Source organism: Xiphias gladius, chromosome 11, assembly GCF_016859285.1.
Source record: "Xiphias gladius isolate SHS-SW01 ecotype Sanya breed wild chromosome 11, ASM1685928v1, whole genome shotgun sequence".
NCBI classification, from domain to species: domain Eukaryota; kingdom Metazoa; phylum Chordata; class Actinopteri; order Istiophoriformes; family Xiphiidae; genus Xiphias; species Xiphias gladius.
The window spans coordinates 874343-886895 of NC_053410.1; the positions used below are offsets into that span (position 1 = coordinate 874343).

A 12553-nucleotide genomic window follows, 5' to 3' on the forward strand; every position below is an offset into this window, starting at 1 on the left:
TGTATGAAGACACTTTCCTGATTAAGGTCGATTTTAGTTTTACCTCTTGTACAGACTATAGCCCAACTGATACTTTTTTATGGCTAATACCAATACTAATATTGAATATTGAATTTATTTTTAAAAAATCCTATAAAATAAGTAAGCTGAATAGGGCTGTATCTAATCATTATTTTAATTATCAACAAATCTGCCAATTATCTTCTCCATTAATCGTGTTATCAATAAATTTTCAGAAAATAGTGACAAATGTCTGATAATATTTCACAGCATATCTAAATTGCCTGTTTGTTTTTCAATCCAACTGCCCCCAACCAAGAAATTGGTCAAAACCTCCCATTTGAGCAGCTGAAACCAAAGAATTTTTGATGATTTTTTTTTTTTTAATGAAGAACAGTACCCGAGATCTGTAGAGTTTGGGACGTTTTAAAATGTGTAAAAATAAACTTGCCAGTGCTCTCTGGTATAGACAGTGTAATGGAGACACTGCTTCTAAATGACCATTAACATATCTTTGACACTTCCCTGCTGAAAATTTACTGTTACTGATCAGCCAGAGTATACATTGATACTGATCCTAATATTGGCCAAATAATATATATTGGCTATAGATTGGGTATGATTTCTGGGGAAGGTTATAAATTACATGTTTTGCACATTTAAGGTTTATTTTAATCGGTAAAATGATAACTGAACGGCGTGAAAGGCAGTTTGATATAATACTTGATTTAAACGAGGTGTTACTACATATATATAACTGTATCGTCTGCATACAGATGTAGTATCTTCACTTGGCTTGGCGTTCCCTCCTGTATTATTTATACAATTTGAAAAATAGAAACAGATCCTATTATAGAACCTTATGGTTCAACTCTTGCTAGGACTTTAAACTTGTATTTGTCATAATAAACATCAATACACTTCTTTCCAGCAGACGCCCCCTTCACAACGCCACCGACCAGTGGCTCGCCCAGCCCCACCCCTCCCTCCTCCCTCCATCTGAAGCCAGCCAATCAGAGGAGGGGGCGGAACAGTGAGGGTCAAAAGTTGTCGCATCACGAAGTGCGGCAGATCGAGGTGGAGCTGGTGACCCTTAACCCCCGAGGCGCAAACCCCAAGACGGGCATCATCCGCCGGACCATTAAATACTCTGAAACGGATCTGGACGCTGTTCCGCTGCGCTGCTACAGGGAGACCGACCTGGACGAGGTGATCTGGTTTCATCTCATCTGAAAATTTCTTAATACTCATGTATGATTGATATTGATTATCGTTGTATAGGTGATGCGGGCGGAGGCGGAGGCGGCAGAGGAAGCAGAGTCGGACTCGGCCTTCGGGAGTAATCGCAGTGTCCTGGGAAACTCCAGTTTCAGCCCTGCTGACGCCTCCCCGAACGTTCGGACTGCTGGAGGGAAGGAGGGGAATGAGGAGGAGGAGGAGGAGGAGGAAGAGGAAGAGGAGGAAGGAATGGTGAGCTGGGCCAGTGTCAGGATGCAGGGAGACAAACAGAGACAGAGAGCCGCTAAAGAGGAGGACGAGGTGCTCAGTCTGCTGCTGAAGGGGTGAGAGAGCACGCTCTTTTTACATGCTTTATTTGAACCCGCCAGTTGCGTACAAGTACAGATTAATCCAGGTTGAAGGCAGAGGTGAACAAGCCACACTTTAAACCTGCACAGTAACACTACAATGCATGTGAAGGATTTAAATTAACGAATTTCACCAAGAAAAATGTATCCAGAAGATCCAGTAGAATTTGTTACGTGTCGAATAAATAGTCATGTGTTCAGTGTTTAACAATATTTAGTTTGAACAGACAACTTCACATCTTTTTACCCGCAAATCAACAACCAAAACCACATGACTGTTCTGTGCTGGTACCAGCTGAAAAGCTTTTTTACCTACAAAAAAAATATTTCTAAGGAAAATCTACAAATCTCTGCTCCGTGAAATCCGTTTCATTTTATTCTCGCTGATTCTTGTCCGAAATCCACTTTTAAATTTTATGTTTCAGATTTGTATGAAATGATGTATTTCTTCTGATTACAAGGCAAGAAATCATGAATTGAAAGTTTGTTGATTTATAATCTAATGCTGGTGAGTTACACCACACTTCGAGACATCGAGACTGCGGCGGTCGTTCGCAAGCTTTAATGTTGTTTTTTTTCCAAAGCATGTGTCTTAACCGTCGTGATTAAGTCAAACATTCCTGCTTTCACGGCCAGCGAAAATGTACGTTGCTTGACTCGGGAACCGCTAGAGAACACAAGACGTGAACCAGCTGGTTACGCTAATAAAGTCTCTGCAGGTTTCTGTATTTTCTCGCCCCACTGTGCCTCCTTTATGTGAGTTCCACCTGTAACGGAGCCTGTCACGTCACAGACCGTTTCAGGGCCTTTTTAAATCAGCTTTCCACCAAATTTTATATGAATGCTCAGGAGAAATTTGAGGCAAAAATGTTCCCACCGTCAACTTGCTGATAGAGCATATTAGACCCATAAAAGTTCTCACCTTCGTGATCGAATGTCTTAAATGTAGCTGAGCACACCCACTTTAAAGTCCCTTCTGCCGCCCTTCATGTCGACCTGTTGAAACACCACGTTTGGTCGAGTAGTTCAGGACAAACTGTTGCATGTGAATAACCTGCCACAGGACTCTCGCTGATCCGTTGGAAAACATGTTCAGGGACGCGATGCTTGCGCTTCGTCGGCACAATAGCCTTTAAGTTTGGTACTTGTTTCCTTTTTCAGGACGTTGGAGGCATCGTCTGACACCCACGGTGGCCTCAAGTCTCCCATCTCCGTCGGCAGCCCCCGGCGACCCTCCGACAGCAACCTGGACTCCTTTAGCCGCCATTTTGAAAGCATCATGGAGTCTCACCGGGCCAAAGGCACCTCGTACAGCAGCCTGGACAGCGTCGACCTGCTGACCTCTGGATCCACTTCTGTGTTCACCTTCGACCTGCCGACCCTCACCCCGGAGATCCAGGTAGGAGAAAATAACCAGTCGAATTGCGTCGGTGCGTCCTGCATGACTACAGGAGGTAAGACTGTTGCGTTTGTGTGTTCAGAGTCAGATCTGTGACAGCGCCAAGCAGATTATTGAGCTGAGTTTCGCTCCGCTGGCCCGTCCGGACCCGGCCGCCCCCTCGGAGACGTCTCGCTCCGAAATCACCCTCAGTGCCCCAGGGGCCGGTCTCCGAGGTGGCTCCAAAGACGACTCCGGCCCCCCGGTCCGGTCCAGGTCGGAGAAAGATTCAAGCCGTCGCTCCATCCTCAAAGATGGCTTCCGAAAGGCCAGCTCAGCCCCCTCCCTACACAGCAACACCAGGTGAGTCAGAGCTAGTGGTTCAGATGCAGACCGAGGACGGTTTACTGTTCACCACCGTTTTTGTCTGAAATTCGTTGTACGTTGCCACAGAGTTTTTCTCGACCCTAGCACTGGACAAGGCTGGATTACCAGTCCGGTAAGGGGAACTGTCCCACGGCCCCAGACCCTCAGGCGTTATCTGTGTGGTTACGTTGTGGTTATGTAAGGAAGTGCACATTCATTTGGTAATATGCACAACTAAAGCACAGTAAAAACAGGTAAAACAATGGTAAAGGCTCCAAGGTCGCAGTGTTAGATGATCTTGAACCCCCTGTATTTTAAATATGGGGGATAATTTGACCCAGAATAACGTGAAACATTTATAGAGAAAATGGCAAAATTCATTATTATAAGAATAATTAGTTCTTCTTACTTTGTACCAAGAATAACCATGCCACGGTAAATGTTATAGCCCCTGAAAACCTGGTTTCAAATCTCAAGTATTTCTATATAACTTTAAATATTCAGAGCCGCTGCAGTAACGTGGATCGGCCACATGATGGAACCAGAGAGACATAATGTGATTAGGGTTATTGTTCTCTCGTGTGTGTGTGTGTGTGTGTGTGTGTGTGTGTGTGTGTGTGTGTGTGTGTGTGATGGGGGGGGGGTTGTTTCTATCTTTGTGAGGACCAAAATGAGTTTTAGACTTCAAGAGTGAGGACATTGTAGGAAAGTGAGGACGTTTTGTTTGTTCCTCGTTACACCAGGTGTGTTTAATGGTCTGGAAAGTGAAGACGTTTATTAGACAGAGGACGTTTTGCTAAGTGGAGAGATTTTTTGTGAAGATTTTGACTTTAAATCTCGAAAGAGCGCTGTGAGGTATAAAGAAAGGAGCTGAGGACTGGATTATGCCAAGAGGGTTCTCACAAGTACGAGTGTGTTGGTGTGTGTGTTTTTTTTGTTTTGTTATTTTTTCATATATGTGCATGTGTGTGTGTGTGTGTGTGAGGATTTGACTGGACCTAAAGCCCAGGCTGTGAGACAACGCATGAGTTTAATTATAGTGTGTCTGACATGTAGCTGAGCTGAAAACACACACACACACACACACACACACCATCCTATGTGGGTGGGTAAAGAGGGCGACCTTGTATTTTGAATTTATTCAAGCTGTTTCTGGTCTTTATGAGAGAACACGGTGCCAGACAACATCCAGCTGACAAACTGAAGCTCTTTTAACTTTTTCACATTTTTTGCAGGAGCAGTTTCATGATGACAGACCCTGTAAAACTTGCTAAAAACCACAATGACATTTCTGTCAAAATGAGAGTTGAAAACAAGACATGAACTCCTCATTGTTGAGAAGCTTTCTGTCTGAAACAGTTCTCTCCGACTTCAGTGCTGAGAAACGTTCGTAAGATATTTTTAACTGTAATTTGGTCGTTTCTGTGGCCGTCCGCTGTTTATGTGTGTAGAGAAGTTAATGACCGTCAGGTCTTTCAGGGCTTTACAACCGAAAACTCAAACAGCACATTGTGCTCACTCAAAAACCTTTTGCAGATGTTCGTTTGTGGGCAAAGCTGAGTATCAGATATTTAGACTAAATGTACAGTTATACAACAGTTTTCAGTTAAAACAGTTGAAAAGGGCAGGAAAACCCATCTCAATCCATCTGTTAATCTCATTAGTCAACTGACAGAAAAAAAAAGATCAGAATTTTCACAGGTGGTTGAACATCTGAAAGTCGAATTTTAGGCTTAATTGAAAGTAAAAATCCTTCAGTTTAACTCACAGATGTAAAAATAAAAACTATTAATCTTTTTTTGACTTAAACTTTAGTAATAATAATAATAATAATAATAATAATAATAATAATATTTTTTTATTATTATTATTATATTACATGATCTGAAGCAGTATGATTAAGAATAGTTAACCAATCAGGGTTTTATAATCAATCCAACATAAATCAGAGTCCAGCTCTGCTGTGATCAGACATATCCACCTTTAAACTGATGGATCATGGCAAAAGTGAGAGAGGCTGAAAGGTCGTCGTCTCCTTCACTTCCGACCCTCACTGAGCTGCTACAGCTTCGGTTAGTAAAGTGTCAGTTTTCCCCGAACACCTGAAACACAGAGCTGCACTTTAACATCCTCACACTGAGACGCTTTAACATCTATACACTGAAACACTTAGACACTTTAACGTCTACACACAGAGACGCTTTAATGTCTATACACTGAGACGCTTTAACTTCTATACACTGAGACGCTTTAGTGTCTATACACTGAGACGCTTTAACATCTATACACTGAGACGCTTTAACTTCTACACACTGAGACGCTTTAATGTCTATACACTGAGACGCTTTAACTTCTATACACTGAGACGCTTTAACTTCTACACACTGAGACGCTTTAATGTCTATACACTGAGACACTGAGACGCTTTAACTTCTACACACTGAGACGCTTTAACTTCTACACACTGAGACGCTTTAACTTCTATACACTGAAACACTGAGACGCTTTAACTTCTATACACTGAGACGCTTTAACTTCTATACACTGAAACACTGAGACGCTTTAACATCTATACACTGAAACACTGAGACGCTTTAACATCTATACACTGAGACGCTTTAACTTCTATACACTGAGACGCTTTAACATCTATACACTGAGACGCTTTAACTTCTATACACTGAAACACTGAGACGCTTTAACATCTATACACTGAAACACTGAGACGCTTTAATCTTTACACACTGAAAAATTGAGACGCTTTAACGTTTACACACTGAAACACAGACGCTTTAACGTCTACACACTGAGACGCTTTAACGTTTACACACTGAAACACTGAGACGCTTTAACGTTTACACACACACTGAAACACTGAGACGCTTTAACGTTTACACACTGAGACGCTTTAACGTTTACACACCAAAACACTAACATTTAAAGACTCTGGAAGCTGGTTTGGAAACGTTCTAGCTGAGCTCAGGCTCACTCTCAGCTCTGTTGCTTTTTTAATATCAACTGGAAACGTTTCAGGAGCAGAGCATCTGTCTTCAGCAGCCACATTTCTAATATACTGCACAGCTGTTCTGCCAACATTTTTTGTGTTTTACAGCTTATTGAGTGCACGTTTCCAGCTCGTTTAGATGCTGTGCGGCTTTACTTGAATGTGACAACCTTTTAACCTTCTCGGTTATCACTCACTCTAAATGCAAATGCAGCTGCTGTCATTAACCTGTATTTTGTTTATTGTGTTGATGAAGTATCAATAATAAAATCATGATTTTATCTGCTGCACACCACCTCGGTAATGACCGCTGGTTAAAAACAGCAGTGATCATGTTTCACACTAGTTCTGACCTCCAACAACAGAAACAGAGCGCAAGACAGACCAGAACAATATCGCCCTCCTTGTCTAATTTTTTTTTTCCTTTTATCTGTCTCTCACTAATCGCAAACAAGAAAAACTACTTTTGCTGTGTATGTGTTCAGACAAAGTCAGTACCAAATGACATGCAGCGTCATTTCAGCCAAATTAGACCCGGCACGTAAAAATATCGGAGCGGTGAAAGAGCCTGGACCTGGTGGACACACAAACGCCAGGTCGACTGGCAGTGGATCGTCTCCGGTGGCTGTGATGGAGTCACACACGGCCACCAGAATAAACAAAGCATCTCTATAAAAGCTAAGAAAAAGCAAAGCCTTGACCGTGACCTGACCTCCTCACATATTACACACCAATATGACCTGTGGATGAACTCACACGTCTCTGTGTCTGTTGTGTATTTCTGAACTCGGTGTGTCTGAAAATCTGAACCTCAGACTTGTTATCATCAGGTTTTATCAGATCTGTTCTGTCCCCGCAGTCTGTCTGATCCATCCAGTCTGCCGTGTTGTTGTTGTCATACCTGGGCCTTCCTGTCAGGCAGCCAATCACAGCTGGAGCCCGGCCAGCCCGGTCCGTCTGGCCAACACGGCTGTGGTAACCACGGTAATGGCAGATTAACTTCTTGGAGCGTGAGATGTTTGAGTTTAAAATAGAAAAAGGGAAGAAGAATTGTTACGGTTCTGACACCGACAGAAAAGAGGCTGCAGGTCACTTGACCAGCTGAGGTCTGAACGCAGAACCAACACAGGGTTCTTTACGCCTGTTCCACAGCAGAACCCTTTGTAGTGCTGTGAAGAACCACTTTAAAAAACAGGGTCCGGCACCTGACCTTTCATTTAGTTTTAGTCTCTGAGGGAAACGTGTAGTTTTTAGTGAGAAACAGAAACTAAAGACATTTTAGTCCGGTTTTGGCTTGGTTACGCCCGTCAGCATCTTTGTTGCGTACAGTTGCCATGGTTACGGGTGTTTGCTCCTTGACACGCTCCGACCTCTTGTGACTCTGCTCTGCAGTGAAACAACAGACTGACTCCACTCAGTAAATCCAGCTCTCATTATAAACTGTGAACCGCTCTCTCTCACTTAGCATTAGCATTAGCATTAGCCTTAGCATGACCACAGCTACCTGCTCTCGCCACTGCAGAGCAGCTGATCGTTCAGAAGCGGATTCTCTAAAATCCCGTTGAGTGTGGGTTTATCTCGAAGAGGAGGGGCTAAATGGTCACAGTGATGTTTCTTCAGTGAACGTCCGGAGGAAGATTTAGATGTTTGACAACATTAATCCTGAGCTTCCTCCTTCCTTCTGACGGCAACATCAACGTCCCATCCACCGTTAGCTGACCTTCTTGTAACTGCCAGCCTGCTGCCTGCATGTTCTCGGAGTTTGTCAGCAGGTCAAACACACGAATCCGCCTCTGAACGCCAGATTTTATCGGCTGTTGGTGGAAGGTGTTTTAGTGATCAGGAGCTACAGAATCAACGGACAGTGATTCTGCAGGTCTGTCATTAGTCGTTAGGCCACTTGTTTATTTGTCCCTCTTTCACATTATTGTTTAGTTTTTAGTCGTTGATGAAAACTGTAAAACATTTCACATTTTTTTCACACGTTGCTGCCGTGGTTTAAAACTGTCGGTCAGTCCCAGACGGTTACAGATAAAACAAAGAGACCGTTGAGTTCTTGAGTCCCAGGCTCAGGATGACGTGTTTCTCTGTGGCCATCTGGATCTGGTCCGTGATATTTGGTGATCAGTTCTGGTTCCACTTCTTCTCGTGCTCCACGCCCTCTCTGCATGGTTACTTTTGACCAAACCGCAGCGATCACATGATGCGGGTCCCAGTCTGCTGAACTGTCAGGACACCAAACCAGCTCTGCTTTTAGAACTGCACCAATTAGTTCATTTCCAGCTGTGGGCCTGCGTTCGGCGTGTGATGGAAGGTTTGGTTCAGCTGAACTCTGCTGCTCTGCTATTACAGACACTGTAAAGTCTGTATTTAACAATGAGTCAGCATCTTATTATTTACTCCGCGACTTTATGTCAGTTCACCTCAGCAAACCTTTGTTTAAAGCTGGAGGGGGAGATTTTCTCTTCTTTTAAGCTTCAGACATTCAGACAGTGGTTTTTGTGAAGTGAATTATTTTAGTCAGATGTCTCTTGTGTCGGTATCTCATCGAGCATGGCCTCATAGAAACATCTCTATGGGTGTTTGAGTCTGTTAAAAAGACAAATGAAGTTCTGCAAAGTAATTAAACCAGACATCCAGGCGTCTTTGGGAACACAGTGATTTTTGTATTCTTACTCGATTGCATGCACAATTTTCTCATAATTATGCCTTCTGTGTCTCATAATAATGTCTTAGCATCCGCTAAACACCACTAAAATATCTGATAAGTACGAGAACAATTTGTCTTAAATATGGGCTCTGAATCCGTATCTCATAAACACAATCAACTGTCCTATAATTAAGAGCACGTCAACTAAAACCTCAGTTAAAGTCCCATCAACAGAGCTTTTCTCAACACTATGTGCTGTGTCCTGCCACACATGTTGAGATAAGACCAGTAGTTTTAAAAAAACAAACAAAAAGATTTCAATTTAAATTACAAAAATAATAGTAAATACTCACATAGTGTCCAGGGCCTTTATTTGCCTGAGTGGCAGAGAAAACCAGGCCTTTATTTCTAATTTTTCCCACCATTGAAATAAACTCAAAACTTCCTCCATGTTTAGCTGCTAACGTCCATTTCCACAGCGTTGAGTCCACCTCAGCTAGTGTCAGCCAGCGTCCCACTTCCCCTGTACGAGACTCAACATTCTCGGCAGAATTTTTACACGAAAAGGCTTTTAATGTGAAAAAAGCTAAGGAAGTGCGGACGGCAGCTTAACATTGATAAGGAGCACGAAGAAACAACTGGAGCTGAGAACATTATTTCTGCTGAAAAGCGAAACTGTTCTCGGCAGAGCGGTGACTATGACCCAGTGCTGTGGAAGTGAACAATGTACTGTAACTGACCACGTGAGCTGAAGTGTGGAACTCTCTTTATACCAGCGACCGGCCCTATTTGTTCCTACTGGCTCCCAGCTACTATTTGAGAACAACGGCTTTTATATTTTTAGAATTTACCGTATGTCTGTTTGTCACCGTCTTTATCGAACACCATTTCCCATAATTCTTAGACCATCCTGCACTAAACATCTGTGGTTAGTTCCAGTGTCTGCAGCAAGACAGTTCACTAAGTTTTCGTTTATTTTCATTTTGTTCTCTTTCATTGTTGTTTAACTTTGCTCTGAATTACGAAAGTTTGAACTTCTAAAATCATCCATAAAATAATCCGCCCATTATTTTCTTGATTAATCAGTAGTCATTTGATTTTCTCATTAATCGTTACAGCTGTAAACAGACATAGAAACCTCGTCATTCTGATTTATCATCTCATAATCACGAGGTCTGCGCCTCATATTTACGAGAAAGTCTTATAAATAACCGATTGGTGCCTCATAATGAGGACGTCTTTGTCTTCTCATCGATGAGATTATACCAGTTAACTTTCTGTCTTGTCTGTTGTTCTGCACAGTGTAAATTGTACGGAACTGGAATAACTATCGGTTTTCAGATGCAATGAAGCTCCGTCCGTCTTGTTTTCCAGGGACTAAGAAAACAGTTTCCATTGGTCTTGTTGACGCTCGTGAGTGTTTTTTAAGTTTTGAACAGAAACTCACTCAGCTCACGAACAAATTCAAACATTTTACTGGAGTGAAATGAAAACGCTGAAACTGCTGCTGAGGGTTTTTCTGTGCTTCAGTCTGGAGGAGTTCTCCGTTTTCCTTTTGGCCTGGTCGCTCTCCCTTGACTGGGTGTGGACACAGAGAATTCACATTCAAACACAAACTTTATTGTTTCCAGGAGAAAGCAAATTGAACTGCAGCGAGAGTTTCCAGAGAATTCAAATCTGGAAATGAAAAACAGGATCACACCCAAACTGCAGCAGCTGCTTCTTCTTCTTCTTCTATTGAGACTCCTCCCAACACACACACAGACGCACACACACAGACGCACACACACACACGCACACACACACACGCACACACACACACGCACACACACACGCACACAATTATATCAGCCTATAGAGGGAAATTCCAGATGGATTCATTCAGCCAGTGTTTCAGAGACAGGATGGAAAGAAAGACCTCCCACTCCTGTTAGAAAACTAGAGACACTCCCTGAACACAAACCCTGAAATCTTTTCACTAAACTCCTCCTCCTCCTCCTCCTCCTCCTCCTCTTTGTCATTCATGTGGATCTTTTCCATCTGTTGTCTGGGTGTTGTGACCTCTGACCTCTGACCCGCTTTCACTCGGTTGGCTGCCGGTTTAGGATTGAAAGAATACAGACTTTCCTGTAGCGTCCGAGTGCTATTATTATTATTATTATTATAGGTTTTACAGTTAGTTGTTTATTGTGTGACGCACACATGGATTTATCAGACAACAAAGCTACTGTTGCAGTGGTGAAACATTTGTCAGACATGAACATAACTTACAGGTTACCTGTTGTTGTGCAGCTTTTATGTTTTAAAACCAAAGAAAGACCATTTTCCACCCTGGTGGACGATAAAGTTTTATTTTAGCTCTATTTTATTCAATCAGCTACAATTCAAATCGGACACAAAAAAGGTTTCCGTCCTAAGGCACAGCTCAGGGATTCCTCTAGGGCTGCGACTAACGATTATTTTCATTATCGGTTATTTTGTCTACTAATTGTTTTGTGTATGAAATGTCACAGTGAAAAAAAAGCCACAGTCCAAGGTGACGGCTGCAAATGTTGTTATGTCCGACCGCCAGTCCAAAACCCAAAGAGATTCGGCTACTGTGAAACATGAGAAAGAGAAGCTGCACTGTCAGAGGTTTAAACCTGGGAATGTGTTAAGTTTTTCACTTTTTGTTTTGCTTGAAAAACGACTAAAACGAATAATTGATCATCAGAATGAATGGTTGTGTGGTGTTATTTTTGGCCTGGTGACCTGCCAATCGTAAGGGACACACTGACAATACTACTACTGCCTTTAATTCATTACATTTTTTAAGTCACTAAATGTGTTGTTTAAAGGAGCAAAATTACCAACAAGACTTTTTTTTCACATTTAAATCAAATTTCAGATTCAATAGTTTTAGTTCACTTTTTTATAATTTACAAAGTCATGATTTAATTCACGTTGGTTTTTCCATCACCTTGTTTTCACTGTATATTATTTTTACTAATTTAATTAGATCCTGAGAACAGAATTTTCAGAAACTGCGGCTTGTTTTTGCATCTTACTCACTGTGAGTTAAAGTACCTTGTGTTAAAGTTTGTAACAGAAGAACTGAGGTTTATTGAGCTGCTGGAAAAGAGTCAGATACAAACTTCCAGGAAGGTCGATGGAGTGAAAGGAAGGTAAGAGGAGACAAAGAGAGGAAGAGGGGAAAGAGAGGACGGAGGGAGGAGGAGGAGGAGGAGGGGCGTCCCGAGTCAAACGAGAGGAAACGCATACCTCCTTCCCCTCAGTGGAGGAAAATAACCCAGCTGATGGACGAGAGGGGAGGGAGGAGAAGACCCGACCGAGGAGAAAGAGAGAAAGTTTTGTGGTGAAGTTGCTGAGAGGAAAGCCGGCGGTGAGGTTTCTAGAGTGTGGAAGAAAGAGACGGGAGGAGGATCTGGAGAAGCAGTGAAGAGGAGAAGTCAACCGGTCAAAGGAGGAGGAATAAAAACAGACGGATTAGAGGAGGAGACGCTGCTGCTGCTGCTGCCGCCGGACGATTTTCACAGGAGGAAACACACTGAGAGTCTGAATGAAACACA

General features: G+C 42.6%; 1 protein-coding gene across 1 annotated transcript in view; it reads left to right on the top strand.

The window, feature by feature from the left end:
• The window catches only part of LOC120796654 (PH and SEC7 domain-containing protein 1-like), a 71261-nt gene that overhangs the window by 24666 nt on the left and 34042 nt on the right, over positions 1-12553 (top strand). The window contains exons 6-9 of the mRNA XM_040139690.1: positions 935-1209; positions 1282-1562; positions 2748-2985; positions 3068-3327. Coding sequence (XP_039995624.1) covers positions 935-1209; positions 1282-1562; positions 2748-2985; positions 3068-3327 — 1054 coding nt within the window. The remainder of the gene's footprint in view (positions 1-934; positions 1210-1281; positions 1563-2747; positions 2986-3067; positions 3328-12553) is intronic.